At 40.0% G+C, this 18575-nt stretch overlaps 2 protein-coding genes and 1 pseudogene across 3 annotated transcripts; all 3 read right to left on the reverse strand.

The window, feature by feature from the left end:
- Window positions 1-49: 49 nt before the first annotated feature.
- Window positions 50-3434, reverse strand: LOC310988125 (cytosolic sulfotransferase 1-like; the record flags this gene model as incomplete). Its single annotated transcript, XM_083974638.1, has 7 exons — window positions 50-162; window positions 258-432; window positions 540-637; window positions 823-949; window positions 2781-2902; window positions 3069-3197; window positions 3296-3434. The coding sequence occupies 7 exons, from the start codon at window positions 3432-3434 to the stop codon at window positions 50-52; spliced, it is 903 nt and encodes a 300-aa protein (XP_083830764.1).
- A 2731-nt stretch (window positions 3435-6165) lies between these two features.
- Window positions 6166-7979, reverse strand: LOC310988126 (cytosolic sulfotransferase 1-like; the record flags this gene model as incomplete). The annotated part of the gene is made up of 7 exons (XM_083974639.1): window positions 6166-6273; window positions 6380-6559; window positions 6666-6763; window positions 6959-7085; window positions 7296-7417; window positions 7587-7715; window positions 7889-7979. 7 exons carry the CDS (start codon window positions 7977-7979, stop codon window positions 6166-6168), a joined length of 855 nt encoding a protein of 284 aa, XP_083830765.1.
- Window positions 7980-9862: 1883 nt separating this feature from the next.
- LOC310988127 (cytosolic sulfotransferase 1-like) lies at window positions 9863-18446 on the reverse strand (annotated as a pseudogene). The gene is made up of 14 exons (XR_014596491.1): window positions 18298-18446; window positions 18072-18210; window positions 17383-17511; window positions 17189-17266; window positions 16945-16988; window positions 15773-15899; window positions 15495-15592; window positions 15224-15384; window positions 15021-15119; window positions 11671-11792; window positions 10675-10801; window positions 10385-10482; window positions 10107-10281; window positions 9863-9975 (listed from the first exon to the last, which is right to left on the reverse strand). The product of XR_014596491.1 is annotated as a cytosolic sulfotransferase 1-like (transcript).
- Between the last annotated feature and the right edge of the window lie 129 nt (window positions 18447-18575).

Consider the following 18575-nt stretch of genomic DNA (forward strand, 5'->3'; position numbering starts at 1 on the left):
CTAGACCTATCAGTTAAAGGGTTTTATTTTGTACCGTTGCAATGGGCCTTTATATTTCAGTACGAAACTTCAGTGTGGGATTCTTCATCTTTTTCTTGTAGTCTTCATCAAACTCTTCGCTCTGGGCCACAGTGAAATGGTTCTTCCAGTCACCAACCTTCCCTGAAGAAGCACAGAGAGTCAATCAGGTTGGAGTCTTTACAAGAATTGGTTTTGTTTAACCTGTCATATGTATTGTATATCAATATTCACTGTACCTTTTCTTATAAAGGGAGAAACTTTGAGATCCATTCCTTTAAATGTCGAAAAGTTGACCACATTGTCTTTTTTCATACTATCAAAGTGCACTCTCTCTAAAAGTCGTTCCTTCTCCTCAGCTGAAGGAGACAAACCAAGGAAGCAACAGAGTTTGTCTAGTTCCCGTCCAGGATCCTGGAAACACAATATGGTTGTGGTCAGACTTTACTACCAACAAGAGCAGAGACTTCACAATCACACAAACACATGCACTGAAAACCCACATAAGCAAACAACATTACCTCAACAAGATCTTCAAAGAACATGTAATGGAGGTTTGGATAAGTCTGTTTCTTCTCCCACCAGCCGTTCACATGGTCATACCAGGATCCAAACACCACTGGAGAAAAATAACAATGAACAAATGGAGGAGCATGAGCAAAATCTGTGCATCTCATACAAACACCTTTATTGTTGTGAACAGACTCATGCTCAGTCAGGACAAATGCTCGGTGCTCACAGGAACATGTCATGTGAAACTCCAAATTTAGATTTTTACTTGGTTATTGCGTTTCCTATACATACTCTTTCCTTCCATGAACCTCTGGAGGTAGCTGTTCCAGTCTCCAGGCTCTGGGTGGATCATGGTCATCTGCTCTAAGTGGAAGAAAGACACCGCGCTGTCCTTTCCATTGCGGGCCACATAGACAATCTACACAACAAGAAAACATAAACAATATTTTCAGAGCTTGACTGAAACAGTCTCTAGAGTATTGTTCTAAATTCTTGTTATATTCATTGTAGAGAGTTCCTCTGGAGGGGTGGAAGAAGGCCAGCATCATCACAGGTATTATTCCTCTGGGGATGGAGTTGGAGGAATAGAATAGAATAGAATTTGAATTATTGCCCCTGACGTTGGGACAGCTGAGGCCATGATAGTTAACATAGGGTCATGATCACTGGATGGCAGAGGCTTGGAATTCACTGGGTAGTGGGCGGTAGGCTATAGTCTTGGGTTCAAAGCTGGAGACCTGGGGCTTATAGGGCCTAGGTCTGGGCTGGTGGCTAGGAACTTGGGGCTTAAGGCAGGATCAGACTACATAATTCCAGGCCGATTTCACACGATTTTGTCATGGCCAATAAATTCCCAGCATTGGGCCTGATTATGAGCGTCAGGAACGACGAACAGACGTGTAGTGTAGTGTAACATAATTGACAAACAGCAGTTTTGCTGTCCGCCTCCGCCTAGTCTGACATCTCCTTGAACCTCGATGTTGACCTATAGGAAGACAGAGCGCTCTGACGCATTGTTTACACAGTGAACATGTGCTTCATGTGGGCAATGTAAGTTAATGGTTTTTAGGTGTACAGATTAGTCAGTGGCGTGCTCGTGCACAGACATTTTGGGGGTCAGGTGCTCAGTGAAAAATAGGCAGATTTTGCGGTTTTGCATGAATTTACCTCGAAAACAACTCTGTCTTGTAACATCCCGTTATTATCTCAGTGTGGTGAATGTGCAGGTCACAACTTGTCCACCAGAGCATTTTGGAGTTGTTGGATTTTGTTTTGGTATTTGATGAGTTTGATTAAACCAAGAAATCCCATTATCCTCTGTAGCGTAGCTCTGAGCAGCTCGCGGCTCGGCTTGGGCGGTCTAAAAATAGCTTGCACCCACAATTAAAGGTAACAACCCTATAGGGATTATGGCAATAAGCCAATTTGCCAAAATGTTGTACTATCCCTTTAAGCAGGTGGGCAGTCTGCTAATTTAGGCTCAGCTGTTTGCCGCTGTATGGGACAGGCTATTTCACAAAAGAGACAAATAAATGCAAGTTATAGCTTGTAGGGGTGTAACGATACATGTATTGTATACAATTCTTTCCCACAGACAGCGTCATGGTTACTCAAACATGCACGAGAAGTTTATTTACTTCAAGCAAGCCGACATATATGTAAAACTAGATCTAATTCAAAGTCTCGCGGAGTCTCACGTGAGACCCAAGTTGATGTGCTCGGTGTGTTCACGTGCAGTCCGAAGCTCCCGTTTGTGTCATAAACACAGGAATATCAACTCTTGACTTGCTTCAAGTAAAAAAAACTTCTCGGCGCATGTTTGAGTAGCCACCTGACGCTGCCTGTGGAAAAAAATTTGCAGCTTTGAGGGATGTAACAGCCTAAGCAGCAACTTCCATCTGCTCCCAGTCATCGCTGCTGTGGCGATGCGGGGACAGACACAACTACTGCAAAACAGGAGCAATTAAACTGAAAATCTTCAGATTCCTTCTTTTAGACGCAAAATGTTAGGAAAATACAACCCCGAGTTGAATTTGCCCGGAATTGTCCTCTAATGTGTTAACAATCTGGGTTTTAACACCATCAGATTACCTAATTGTTAGCTAGATTATTTGATTATCAATTTACAACAAGTTCAAATTATAAATCAGTAGAGCATATTCCCACATATTGCACTGTGTTCATGTCTTCAAATATCTCAGTTTCTTGTGATCTTGAGATATTGGAAATCAAATAAAGCTATACTGTACCCTGCAGTTTTGCTCCCAAAATGATTTTGGCACAAACTGGATTGGAAGATGAGTCCTGATGAGTCGAGGAGATGTGAGTTGATTGTTCACCATGTCTGTTCCTTTGTGTATGGTTGAGCATCCTGCACATTATGAGAAAAGTTTACATTCCTGTGAGTGCTCCAATGTGATCAGTACAACACAGTACAATTTTACATTATTTTTTTTCTAAATCTTGTTTTTCAAATTCAATTCCTTTTTTCCCCTATATTAAGATCATTCAGTATGGATTTGCTGACTGTGACTCACCTGGCTGCAAAGAACGGAAGGTGGTTTCCAGTGAAGGTACTCTTACATAAACTGGAAGAGATTTCCGACACTCTGGAGATGTTTGATCAAAATGCAGCAGGTCAAGAATGTAGGAGACCCAGGTACTTCCTCAAAGAATGACAGAGCAAAATAAATTAGCTCATCAAAACCCTTCAATACCATCATCAATCTATTCAACTGTGTGAAGGAAAACACAACAGACTCACCTGCTTTGGGGTATGTTGCAAGAAGTATATCGTCTGGCCTGGCCTGGAAGTTTTGAATATTCTCCCAGTTGTCTGTGAAGTAGTGAGTCATTGGGACTCCATGGAAATCAAATAGTTCTGGGCGAGGAGGGAAATCCATCTTTAAAAGAATAAAAAGGGAAGGAAAGATTCAAAACATAAAACCAGTTTGTGTAATCAGTCCGCACATTACATAGATGACTTTGAGAACAATCTGAATACATACCTCAATATACCTTTCGGAACGTCCTTTCTCTTGAGCGTCAGTCAGGGCAGTGTTATGTTCAGTTCATAACCCTTCTTGTCTGTTTGCATTCACCTGGGGGTTCATCTCATTATGCTAACTTTGTAACATGATCTTGAGACAACAAAGTGATCCCAGGTTCTTTTTTAGCAAAGATCAACATTTCACTAAAAAATATAACCTGAAGCTGTGAGCTGTGTGGATTAACCTGTTTATGATTCATGAAGATGATTCAGATGATACAGTAGGAGTGTAAGGAATCGTAGGACAAAGGTGAACAAGTTTTATGACGCTATTTCATGATGGGATAAACTTATATGACACTTGGGAATACAGTAATACAACAAGTCAAGGGACTTACTGATTAATTTCCACAAACAGAAATAGGAGATTCAACATGGGTCAAATACATGATCATCAAATCATTGTGATGATTTCACCATGAGGAGAAATATCCTGCACTGACTCAACATGATCCCTTATCGTGTACCTGACTGGTCTGACCTCTAAACTTCAGTACGGAACTTTAATCTTCCTTTTCTGTCTCTTCATCAAATTGTTCATTTTGCGTCACAGTGAAATGGTTCTTTCAGTCACCAACCTTCCCTGTGTGGCAAGGTGAAGAGGGCCCAGGCGGGGATTGAACCCACACGTCCCGGGTAAGAGTCATGCGCGCTTGCCAGTCACCCAAAGGGACATCCGCTTGGCCAAGTAGCCAGGGCACATGATCAATTGGAGGCATAGTCACAGGAACCTCAACTGTCACATCTCTCCCCCTCTTTTCACAAGCAGGCTGCCACACATTAGGAATCCATGGACCCACCCCTAGTGCCACATGGATCCTGCCAACAACGCCAGAATGTGGCAAGGGCAAGGGCCGGGCGGGGATTGAACCCACACCTCCCGGGTAAGAGTCATGCGCGCTTGCCAGTCAGGGACATCCCCTTGGCCAAGTAGCCAGGGCACATGATCAATTGGAGGCTTGTGACAGGAACCTCAACTGTCACACCTGGAGACAATCATTTAGGCCGTTTAATCAAATCAGTGTTAGTAATCTTCAACAGCATCACAGGTGGTATCGACAACGCAAGAAGAACCGTCTTGAATGTCGAATCCATCTTTATAGCTGAGGCAAGTGAGGCATGGATTTGGTCACAGGCCTCGTCCATGACCTGAATGACGAGTACCTGACCCAGAGCCTCTTCCTCTTTCAGCATGCACCTCCACCTCTTCCTCTACCTCCTTCTCCTCCTCTGTGGATTTCCCCTCTCACCCTTAACTCTTCTTCTTCTGACTCCTTCCATTTTGGTTGAAGATTGGTGAACTCACCTGTTGCATTTTTATAGTGCTTAAACCTGATTGGTGTGTCTAAAATTAAGCAATAATGTATTTACATGTTGGTTGTGTTTAACCATTTGGCTAGATGGGGTAATCCAACATTGTTTTTGGATTGCAAGGACGTGACATCATGTTTTATACGTACCTTTGTGCCTAATGTATACAAGTAGGTTCAGTGTTTTGCAATTCACTGTGTATTGTTTTGCAAAAAGTGTGAGGCTGACATTGTGCTTAGTGGTTCAAATCTGGACCAGTGTGTTGCTCCTTGAGTATAAGGTTTTGATAATCGTGAAATACTTTTGATTTGAGTGTTTATGCAATCAAAAAAAAAAAAAAAGACTGTAAATATCCTAACTGTCACCACATAAAGTTACCCGTGTGTGTGTGTGTGTGTGTGTTTTTGAACATACTATGTTGTGAGGACCGGAGTTTTTAACCAGCTGAGTGAGGACATATTTGGGAAGTGAGGACATTTTGACCGGTCCTCACTTTTTCCAAGGGCTGTTTGAGGGTTAAGACTTGGGTTAAGACTTTAGGTTATAATTAGGTTTAAGTTAGGTTAAGAGTAATGGTTAAGGTTAGGCATTTGTTTTGGATGGTTAAGGTCAGGGTAAGGGGCTAGGGAATACATTCTGTCAATGAGTGTCCTCACAAAGATAGCATTACAAGGATGTGTGTGTGTGTGTGTGTGTGTGTGTGTGTATGGCACCAATTAATCAATAAATAAACAAAAACATGAGGGTGTAGAGGTGTAGAATTCTTTATTGAGGGAGCAGTCTGGCAGAAAAGACAAAAGCTCTCTGTGAATCCTTCTTATGGTTTCACCCGGTTGTAACTACCTTCCAATTCTTCAATGTAGCTGTAGCATCTATTTATCTCTTTAGCCTCCATCATTCAATATTTTTTGGGTTTCCTGAAACAGCAACGAGGGACAGATAAAAACAGTGACAGGCAAACCTGCATTTCAACTATGCACTTATTGATTGACATGATGATTTTGCTCATGCACCTTGATAATTAAAGCTTTCTGATGAGATTATATAAAAACCTCAGTCTTGCAGTGATGTCTATTTAAAAACAATGTGCACAGTATGAATGTAAGAAACAGATGACTGAGAGACGTTTGATCTTGTGACAAATTCCTAAAAAAAGGAAAAGGTGAGTGGATTGTTTGTTTTCATTCTTAATTTAGACTGATAAAATTATATACTGTAACATCACTTAGGTTTACCCGTTAAGGGATTTTATTTTGTACAACTGCGCTGGGCCTTTATATTTCAGTACGAAACTTCAGTGTGGGATTCTTCATCTTTTTCTTGTAGTCTTCATCAAACTCTTCGCTCTGGGCCACAGTGAAATGGTTCTTCCAGTCACCAACCTTCCCTGAAGAAGCACAGAGAGTCAGTCAGGTTGGAGTCTTTTTACATTAAACTGGACAATTGGTTTTGTTTTACCTGTCACATGTATTGTGTATCAATATTCACTGTACCTTTTCTTATGAAGGGAGAAACCTTGAGATCCATTGCTGGAAATGTGGAAAAGTTGACCACCTTGTTGTTTTTCATATTATCAAAGTGCACTCTCTCTAAAAGTCGTTCCTTCTTCTCAGCTGAAGGAGACAAACCAAGGAAGCTGCAGAGTTTGTCTAGTTCCCGTCCAGGATCCTGGAAACACAATGGTCAGGTTGTGGTCAGACTTTACTACCAACAAGAACAGAGACTTCACAATCACACAAACACATGCACCGAAAACCCACATAAGCAACATTACCTCAACAAGATCTTCGAAGAACATGAAATGGAGGTTTGAATAAGTCTGTTTCTTCTCCCACCAGCCGTTCACATGGTCATACCAGGATCCAAACTCAACTGGAGCAACACAATTGTAAGAGCCATATAAACTGAATCAAAGAGCTTTGGTGAAAGCTGTGCATATCTTACAAACACCTTTATGATTGTGAACAAGCTCATGGCAGTCACTGCTACTGTTCTTGTGCTTGTTGGGCATAGGAACATGTCAAATAAAACTCAAAATTTAGATTGTAACTTGGTTATTGTTTTTACCCTTTCCATCCTTGAATCTCTGGACGTAAGTGCTCCACTCACTAGGCTCTGCACAGATCATGGACATACGGTGAAAATGGAGAGCAGACACCAAACTGTCCTTTGCATTGCGGGCAACATAGACAATCTACACAACAAGAAAACACGCATTATTTGAAGAGCATAAATGAAATACAGTACCAGCAGTACATCATCAGATCAAATCAGATTAGCTATATTATTTGATCATTTAAAAACAAATTGCAGTATTTATTATTGAGTTTGTTTATATCATTAAAGACTGTGTCTTGATTTCTTGTGAACTTAGGACAATGGAGATAACAAAAAGCCACTGTACCTTGCAGTTTTTCTCCCAAAAAGATTTTGGCATAAACTGGATTGGAAGATGAGTCCTAAAGAATCGAGGTGATGTGAGTTGATTGTTCACCAGGTCTGTTCCTTTGATTAAGGTTGAAGATCCTGCACATTACGAGAAAAGTTTACATTCCTGTGAATGCTCCAACGCGTTTAGTACAACACAGTACAACTTTACATTATTTTTTCATAGACATTTCATTTTTTTCAATTAAATTGATCATTTTTTTTCTTTTATTAACATATGAATATGTATTCGTTGAATGTGAATCACCTGGCTGCGGAGAAGGGAAGGCGGATTCCAATACAGGCACTCTTTCATAAATAGCAAGAGCTTTCCGCCATTCTGGAGATGTCTGCTCAAAGTACAGCAGGTCAAGCATGTAGGAGACCCAGGTGGTTCCTGAAAGAATGACAGAGCAAAAGAAATTAGATAATCAAAACCCTTCAACACCATCTATTCAATATAAAGCAAAACACACTCTCTTCATGTTTACAGACTCGCAAAAAAGATATTATCTCAAGGGATAACCTGGTAAAATAAAGGTAACATTTAAAAAATATATATAAACTCACCTGCTTTGGGATATGTTGCAAGAAGTATATCGTCTGGCCTGGCCTCGAAGTTTTTAACATTCTCCCAGTTGTCTGTGAAGAAGTGAGTCATTTGGACTCCATGGAAATCAAATAATTCTGGCCGAGGAGGTAATTCCATCTTTAGAAAAAAAAAGAAAAGGAAATAAAGATTTAAAACATAATATCAGTTTGTGTAATCAGTCCCTACATTACATACAGTACTGTATATGACTTTGATACCAATCTGAATACATACCTCAATATACCTTTCTGAATGTCCTCACGTATGAGTGTCAGTACGAGCAGTGTTGTTCAATTTATAGCCCTCCTTCACGTCTGCCTTCATTCACCTGTGGTTCATCCCATTATGCTAACTGATTCACGTGTTCTTGAGACAACAAAGTCATCTCAAGCGCTAATTGTTGGCATAAATATAGTGGTTGAAGGAGCATAAATTGAGTATAAACTGAGGGAACATTTAAATAAAGGTATTTAAAGATTTAGACTGAAGATCAATCGATGGTCACCTAAAAAGTGACATTAGACTGTTTTTAATTGCAGGTATTACTTATAACACAAACCTGAATAAAGTCAGTGGACTTACGCCTGATTAATTTCCACAAACAGAAAAAGGAGATTCAACATGGGTCAAATACATGATCATCAAATCATTGTGATGATTTCACCATGAGGAGAAATTTACTGCACTGACTCAACATGATCGTTGTTCCTTACAGTGTAATATCTGACTGGTCTGGACTCTGATCTTCAGTATGAAACTTTAACATTGAGTTCTTCATTTTCTGCATGTAGTCTTCACCAACCTTTACTGGAGACAAACATTTAGGCCATTTAATCAAATCAGTGATCAACAGTGTGAGTAATCTTATTCTTCTCAGACTTCTTTGCCATATTTCCATTGTACCTTGTGATCAATGATGTTGACAATGGAATAGTTGGTCATTTTGTTTTGTTTCACATTGTCAAACCAGTTACGACTCTTTCTCTTCAGCTGAAGGAGTCAAATAGAGGAAGGAGCACAGTCAGTCAATCTCTCGCCTGTTGTACTGCACACAATAAAGAGTCAATGTCATTCTTGGGTACACTGATTAAAAGACACATAGTTGTCTTTCTAAAATCTTGAAAAAGCTTTATTATCTCTGTGCAACAAGAATTTATAAGTTGTAAAAAGAGTAGTTTGGCCTTGTGGGATATTCTCAGTTACTTTCTTGCTGAAGGACAGTTGACGATTGATTATATTTGATTATTTTGAAAAAAAAAAGTTATGCTTCTGTCCTGGTACAGTGTACAGTATGTACAAAACCTGTATGCTTGCACTCTAAAGTCTGACATGATAAAAGCTGTTGGATGTTATGCTGCCAAACTCACCTCCAGCCATCGATATACAACATCTGTTATAGGAACAAACAGAGCATTAGCTTAACTCACTTGAGAACTGTGTACCAAGGTTTTATGTCGCAGCTCTGTTTATTTTGTCTTTCTGTCCCCTCGTACTGACACTTTCCATTGAGCTATATGGACATCCTTAGGCATTTTTCCCTGTCTCTGTCACCACTCTGACTCCCACATCAGTTAATGTTAAACACTTTATTCAAACAGTCTGGCGACAGAGAGTTAACAATTTTTTTGTTTTACATTTCAGTCCATTATTAGCAGAGATTCAACAATTCAATTAACCCAACAAACCCTATCCTGCACAAGTAATTAAAAGAAAAGAAGGAAAATATGAGTGGACTGTTTTTTGTTTTCAGTCTTAATTTAGAGAGACAAACTAATGACAAGTATAATATAGAACACAATAATATAGAACAAAAATGTTTAAAGTAAATCATCAGGGGCTTTGACATTCAATAAACTTGAATAATCACTGATGAGACAATATCTGATATTTTCTATTTCATCACCTGGGTCAATCAGTGAAAGGATTTTATTTTGAACAGTTGCACCAGGCCTTTAAATTTCAGTACGAAACTTCAGTGTGGGATTCTTCATCTTTTTCTTGTAGTCTTCATCAAACGCTTCACTCTGGGCCACAGTGAAATGGTTCTTCCAGTCACCAACCTTCCCTGAAGAAGCACAAAGAGCCAGTCAGGTTGGAGTTTTTTTTTTTTTTTTTTTTTTTTTTTTTTTACATTAAACTGGAGCATTGGTTTTGTTTAACCTGTCACATTGTATTGTATATCAATACTCACTGTACCTTTTCTTATGAAGGAAGCAACTTTGAGATCCATTCCTTCATATATCGAATAGTTGACCAACTTGTCTTTTTTCATACTATCAAAGTGCACTCTGTCTAAAAGTAGTTCCTTCTCCTCAGCTGAACGAGACAAACCAAGAAAGCAGCAGAGTTTGTCTAGTTCCCGTCTAGGATCCTGGAAACACAATGGTCAGGTTGTGGTCAGACTTTATCAACAAGAGCAGAGACTTCACAATCACACAAACACATGCACTGAAAACAACAACAAACAACATTACCTCAACAAGATCTTCGAAGAACATGAAATGGAGGTTTGAATAAGTCTGTTTCTTCTCCCACCAGCTGTTCACATGCTCATACCAGGATCCATATCCCACTGGAGCAACACAATGATAAACTGAAGTGAGGAGAGTGACATAATCTGTGCATCTCATTCAGACACCTTTATTATTGTGAACAGGCTCAATTTCAGTCAGTGCTAGTGTTCAAGTGCTCGTTGGTCACAGGAACATGTCTAATGAAACCTAGATTTAGATTTTAACTTGGTTATTGTGTTTCCTTTACATACTCTGTCCCGCCATGAATCTCTGGATGTAGCTGTTCCAGTCTCCAGGCTCTGGGGCGACCTTGCTCATCCGCTGGAAGTGGAAAAAAGACACCACGCTGTCCTTTGCGTTGCGGGCCAAATAGACAATCTACACAACAAGAAAACATGCATTACTTGAAAATCACGACTGAAATACAGTATCTTCAGTATCATTCTAAAGTCTCTTTATGTTCTTTATGCAGAGAGTTCCTCTGGAGGGTTGGCAGGAGGCCAGCATTACAGGTATTGCCCCTCTGGAGATAGAGTTGGAGGCTGTGGTCACAGCAGGAGTTTGTGCGACTGGTGCTGAGAAGAATGACAAGGAGGCAGTTGGACCATTGACAGAAGATAAGGAGCAGGAAGCAGCCAAGAGAAACCATATAATATTGGCTGACACACTGACATGACTCCTCTGTTGTAGGCCTGGAACTTGGGCTGAGGCTCATTGGGGAGTCAGAGACTCTGTGACCATTGTTTCTTTCTAGAGGCTCCAACCAGTGAGTTCAAAAAGACAGGAAAGGAGACAGACAACTCAGCGTAATCCGAGTCTGAATATGGGTTTGGCCAATTTGCAAAGAGGCCTGGGGACTTCCAGTTCATTGGGAAATAGGATGGTAAAGCAGGCTGAGGGCTTGCTGACTGGGAGGATTGGGGCTCAACTGAACAGGTGGTTGAGGTGACAAAATCAAGAACAACAGGGCTTGGCTGGAGCATGCACTTCTAAATGTGCACTCAGTCACATAATTAAACACATTAAATTGAATAAAAAATAGGAACACAGTCCAAAAGAATCCATTCAGGGTAAACATTTGTTTATATGTACACTTTTTGTGTTTTAACACAAAAAGATTATTTGGTTATTTATGACTGTAAATCAGTAAAGCAGATTCTCACAGATTGCATTATGTTGAATTGATTGTTGATTACAGTGTGTTCATCAAATAGAAAAAAAAGGAAAAAAAAAAAAAGATACTGTACCCTGCAGTTTTGCTCCCAAAAAGATTTTGGCACCAATTGGATTGGAAGATGAGTCTTCATGAGTCGAGGAGATGTGAGTTGATTGTCCACTAGGTCTGTTCCCTTGTCAATGGTTGAAGATCCTGCACATTATGAGAAGGGTTTACATGCACATGAATGCTTCAATGTGATCAGTACAACACAGTTCAACTTTGCCTTCATTTTTTTTTTTAACAGAACTTTTAAAAAATTAATTTGATTTTTTTCCTACATCAAGATAATTGAGTATGGGTTTGCTGAATGTGATTCACCTGGCTTCAGAAAAGGGAAGGCACCTTCCAATAGAGGCACTCTTACATAAACAGGAAGAGATTTCTGACACTCTGGAGATGTCTGATCAAAATGCAGCAAGTCAAGGATGTAGGAGAGCCAGGTGTTTCCTCAAAAAAAAATGACAGAGCAAAAGAACTGAAATAATAAACTCTTTACCACCATCACCATTCTATTCAACAGTGAAGCAAAACACACAGCGTTTATGTTTACAGACTCACCTGCTTTGGGATATGTTGAGAGAAGTATATCGTCTGGCTTGGCCTGGAAGTTTTGAACATTCTCCCAGTTGTCTGTGAAGTAGTGAATCATCGGGACTCCATGGAAATCAAATAGTTCTGGCCGAGGAGGGAAATCCATCTTACAATGAAAAAAAGGAAAGAAAGTAAGTTTGTGTAATCAATCAGTACATTACATAGATGACTTTGAAAACAGTCTGAATACATACCTCAACATACCTTTCTGAACGTCCTCTCTTATGAGCATCAGTCAGGACAGTGTTATGTTCAATTTATAGCTCTCCTTCTTATCGGCCTGCATTCACGTTTGGTACATCCTATTATGCTAAATGAGTCACGTGCTATTGAGACAACAAAGTGATGCCAATCTGTAATTGATAAAAGATGAGTATGATAATTTCAGCTTTTGTATTTGAATAACTGTGAGCACTGAAGAGCTGTGGGCATGAACCTGTATGAAGATGATTCAATACAGATGATACAGTAGAAGTGTGAAGATCATGTGTCAAAGGTAAACAAGCTTTATGACTATAGGCTATTTCATGATGGGGTGAATTTATATGACATTTTGAGAATAAAGAAGCATTGTCTGCAGGGAAACCGCCTGCACTGACTCATCATGATCTTTATCCTTTAGAGTGTAATACCTGACGCGTCTGACATCTAAACTTCAATAAAACCTTAATGTGGAGTTCCTCATTTTCTGCCTGCAGTCTTCATCAAACTGCTTGTTCTGCATGACAATGATGTGGTTCTTTCAGTCACCAACCTTCCCTGGAGACAATCATTTAGGCAATTTATTCAAATCACTGATCAACAGTGTGAGTATTTTCATTATTCCCGGACCCTTTTCCCATATTTCCATAGGGTTAGGGTTAGGGTTAGCTCACATCAGGATTACAATGGGTCACACCGCTAGGGCGATACCTTCACAGCTTCACCTTGATGTGAAACCAATGCTGAATAAGCATTGCATGTTCCTGCGCTTCGAGAGAAGTCTGAGGAAAGGGACTTGGACTTTTGACTTTGTGTATTTTTAAAATATGGCCTGCTAGAACCCTTTTTTCAGGATCTCCAACCCTATCTTTAAACAACCTTATTGAGCATTTATGTCAGGAACCAGCCCAGAGACACATCTCAAAATCTTGAAAAAGCTTTATTACCTCTGTGCAACATAGTTGCACATAGGTTGTTAAAAGATTAGTTTGGACTTGTGGGATATTCTCAGTTACCCCTTGCTGAATGACAGTTGGGGACTGATTATATTTGATTATTTTTGAACATTTAATTTGTGACACTTCTGTCTTGGTACATAGGCTACTAGAAAACCTCCAAGAACTGTGTACCAAAGGTAACATGTTCTCACGGTTGTTTCAGTTCTGTTTATTTTGTCATTCTGTCAATTACACCTGGCACTGTCACTCCCCCTCCAGCTATGTGGACATCCTTAAGCATTTCTCCCTTATGTGAAAAGTATGCTGTGGTCACAATGAACTGTCTTTAGTGTCATTATTATTAAGAATTTTCTGAAGTGTAATGGAAGATAATAGTATGGTGGACCTAGGGAGCCTTGGGGTACCAATCCCAGTCTAGTATGTTGCGAGAATGAGAGTGAGAGCAAGTGAAAGAGACATTTTTTTTTATTGTGCCCAGCTCCAGTCTCCCTTGGACAGCCACACACAGTGAAGCCTTGGTCTCGGCAAGGCACATTTGTTATTTCACAGAAATGACAGAGTAATGTTATCAATTCACCCTTTGTCAAGTCTCGCCCTCCACAGTCACTGTTGCTAGGTTGGACAAACAAGGGTTAACTCCCATTGGAAACCATTGAAAATTAGGCAGATTTAAATTGCTTAGTCTCCCACTCCCTCCCAAATGAGAAATTTCTCATAATTTGTCTTGGGTTTTAAATGCTTATTTTTCGCCAAAGTTATAACAAAGATGCTGATTTTTTTCTTTTATATTTATATTATATTTACCATATACCGCGGTCACAATAGTGTTTCTCACACCAAAGGGAATACCCTCTTGGCTAAAACAGGGGACTTTACAGCATAATAAAATATGTTGATTTAATTCTAGAAATCCTATAAATGTGAATTTGGCAAGCGCCCAGTCCTGACCACATCACTGTCGTGCTAAAATGACGTTAAAGGGTAACATTGCTTAACTCTTCATGGGAACATGTGAATATGAGTTTTGAGAATCAACAGGACAACATTCCATTCAGAATCTATTTAGCCTTTCTCCTATGAAGTTAGGAAAAAGGTGGATATTATTGCAGGAATATTGTACACTTGATATCAAATGAAGGTAATTATCTCCTCCATCATAATTGAAATGGCTTCTCCTAAAAAGAGTTCATGTTGTAATGACAGTGACATTTCATGGAACCTAGCTTGTCTTTGTTCAGCATTTAGAAAATATTTACACATTTCATCCAAATGGGTTACTAGGCAAGACTATTACAGTGGAAGTGCTTATTACCGTGTTAGTTATGTCGAAACTAACCATACAGTAAGTTTCCAAGGAACAAAGCCCACTACACTTTACAGGCAGCGGAACGGTAATTATGGGTTAACTACGGTGACATTTCCAGCAGTTGCCACATCTTTTATCCAAATGGGTTACTGGGCAAGAGAGGATTTTCTTTCACCAGGCATTGATATTCAATACACTTGCATAAAAAAAATCATTGAACATTGTATTTGTCACTTTCTTTCTTTTTTATTTCATCACCTAGGCCTATCAATGATAGGATTTTATTTTGTACAGTTGCACCGGGCCTTTAGATTTCAGTACGAAACTTCAGTATGGCATTCTTCATCTTTTTCTTGTAGTCATCATCAAACTCTTCGCTCTGGGTCACAGTGAAATGGTTCTTCCAGTCACCAACCTTCCCTGAAAAAGCACAGAGAGTCAGTCAGGTTGGAGTCTTTACATTAAACTGCAGCATTGGTTTTGTTTTACCTGTCATATGTATTGTATATTAATTTCCACTATACCTTTTCTTATGAAGTCCAATTGCTGGAAATGTTGAATGGTTGACCAACTTGTCTTTTTTCATATTATCAAAGTGCACTCTGTCTAAAAGTCGTTCCTTCTCCTCAGCTGAACGAGACAAACCAAGGAAGCAGCAGAGTTTGTCTAGTTCCCGTCCAGGATCCTGGAAACACAATGGTCAGGTTCTGGTCAGACTTTACTACCAGCAAAAGCAGAGACTTCACAATCACACAAACACATGCACTGAAAACCCACATAAGCAAACAACATTACCTCAACAAGATCTTCGAAGAACATGTAATGGAGGTTTGAATAAGTCTGTTTCTTCTCCCACCAGCTGTTCACATGGTCATACCAGGATCCAAACACCACTGGAGAAAAACAAAAAATAAACTAAGTTGAGGAGCATGAGTGAAATCTGTGCATGTACAAACACCTTTATGATTGTGAACAGGCTTATGTTCAGTACTGGTGTTCAAATGCTCATCACAGGAACATGTTATGTGAAACTTCAAATTTAGATTTTAACTTGATTATTATTGTTCCAGTACTCTTTCCTTCCATGAATCTCTGGAGGTAACTGCTCCAATGTCCAGGCTCTGGGCAGACCATGGTCATCCGCTCAAAGTGAAAGAAAGACACCACGCTGTCCTTTCCATTGCGGGCCACATAGACAATCTACACAACAAGAAAAATAAACAAGCATGGGTGAAATATAGTATGTACAGTACCCGTCTAAACTCACTGTTTATTTTTCTATGTAGAGTGTCCATATAGGATGGCAGGACACTAGAACCACAGGTATTGCCCCTCAGGAGACAGAGTAGGAGGCTGTGGTCACAGCAGGAGTTGGTCAGACTGGTGCCGGAAAGAATGACAAGGAGGCAGAATAGAAACCAGGGGCCGAGGTGGTGCATCACATATGATCTGTACATTGATCGAATGAAAATGCTTCCTGTTAACACAAACTCATCCTGTGATGGCGCTTTTATAGCAACGTGTGCAGTCGATAGCTCGGATTACATTAGGAAAACCCGCTCTCACTCCTGTTGCACAGTTCCAAGAGGATTGCCCTCGGAAACCAAAAGCAGCTGCGCCATTTGCAATATTTTCCAGTTAAGAAAGCTGCCATTGTTGTTGAGCCTAACCTTAAGGGCTTAGGCTCATTGTTTCTTTTAGGGGTTCCAACCCTACCTCCCAGTAAAAGCTGGGTGAGTTCAAGAAGGCAAGGAAGGAGACAGAAAACTCAGGGTAATCCAGGTCTGAATATGACAGGTCTTAGGCCAATGTGCAAAGAAGCCTGAGGACTTTGCGTTGACTGGAAAACTGGATGGCAGCTAGCAGGCTGAAGGCTAGTTGACTGGGAGGATTGGGATTCCACTGAACCTGTGGTTGAGGTGGAGTAGGAGGGTGCCACTTCCAAAAACGTAGTAGCACGTTGTACCTAGTCACATATTCAGACACATTAAACTGGACAAAGAGAGTATTCCAGTCCAAAAGACAGGGCCCCATTAGGGTAAAATTTTGTTATAATGTATAAAATCTGTGTTTAACACCATCAGAAATGGTTTTAATTATCAACTAAGTTAAAACTGTTGATAGAGCAGAATGCCACAGATTGCATTATGTTGTATTGATTATTAATTGCAGTATATTCATATCATCAAATATCTCAAGTTTCTTTTGATCTTGAGACAATGGAAATAACAAAAAGCTACTGTACCCTGAGGTTTTGCTCCCAAAAAGATTTGGGCACAAATTGGATTGGAAGATCAGAACTAAATAGATTGCGTCGCTAAATGTGTGTTCCTGTTTAATGTGTATGGGTGGGTAATGTAATGTATGTATTTATGTATCTTGAGGTTGTGTGTTGCGTACGGGGGTGAAAACAAGTTTCCTTGCAAAGGACAAATAAAGCTGAATCTGAATCTGAATCTGAATCTGAATCTGAATCTGAATCTGAATCTGAAGATGAGTCTTAATGAGTCGAGGAGATGTGAGGAGATTGTCTGCCAGGTCTGTTCCTTTGTGTATGGTTGGAGATCCTGCACATTATCAGAAAAGTTTACATGTGTGTGAATGCTCAAACGTGATCAATACGACACATTCATTTTTTTCATATTAGTTGAACTTGATATGGATTTGCTCAATGTGACTTAACCAGGCTGCAGAGAAGGGAGGTTGACCTCCAATACAGGCACTTTTTCAGGAATGGGGAGAGATTTCCAACACTCTGGAGATGTCTGATCAAAATACAGCAGGTCAAGGATGTAGGAGACCCAGGTGTTTCCTCAAAGAATGACAGCGCAAAATAAACGAGTTAATGAAAACCCTTCAACATCGTCATCAATCGATTCAACAGTGTGAAGCAAAACAGTTTTTAGTTTTAGTTTATTAATTCATTTGGTCAATTAAAAAAAAAGAGACTGACAAAATGCATAGATTGGTCAGTAATACGTGCAACCAAAAGGTGTAGGCTGAAGCAATAACATATGCATTTATGTCACGTTGCCCTAGGACACGCCCCTTTCATTCAGACTGAGTGGCAAAACAAACCTCCCTCAACGTGGTAAAGGAGCGGTGGACACAGTGGAACCGGGTAAAACATGTGGTATCAAAACAAATTGAGGTCAGAAGGACTTGATCCACCAGCTCCTCAAAACCATCTGGTCCACGGAAATGCATGTTGCCAGAAATCATTGAATCATTTCAAAATTAAATCGATCAGCCATTTCTAAAGCTAACCACTGGTGTCTGCCCTCCTCCTTATATCTACATATAGTCACATTGTTTACGCTGTGTGCTAATCAATCCTGTAACACACACTCTGTTTATGTTCTACAGACTCACCTGCTTTGGGATATGTTGCGATAAGTATATCGTCTGGCCTGGCCTGGAAGTTTTGGACATTCTCCCAGTTGTCTGTGAAGTAGTGAGTCATTGAGACTCCATGGAAATCAAATAGTTCTGGCCGAGGAGGGAAATCCATCTTTTAAAGAAGATTCAAAGCACTGAGTGAGCAATCAGTAAATTATATAGATGACTTTTTAAAAAAAAACTACATACTGGTACGTACCTTTCTGAACGTCCTTGCTTATGAGCATCAGTCAGGGCAATGTTAGGTTTAATCTCCTCTTTCTTGTCTGCCTGCATTCACATTTGGTACATCTTATTATGCTAAATGAGTCACATGCTGTGTCCATTGTTGATTTGCAGAGTTCAATGTTTGAAAAGCCTCCCGGGAAGCCACTGAAGACTAACTAGTTAGCCGCCATCATGTGGTACCACTCCACAGTGCTCTACTGTAACCTTGCACTTTGCACAACAGCTTGTGCAACCTATATAACCTATCCT

Source organism: Trachurus trachurus, assembly GCF_905171665.1.
Source record: "Trachurus trachurus genome assembly, chromosome: 7".
In the NCBI taxonomy this organism is placed as follows: Eukaryota; Metazoa; Chordata; class Actinopteri; order Carangiformes; family Carangidae; genus Trachurus; species Trachurus trachurus.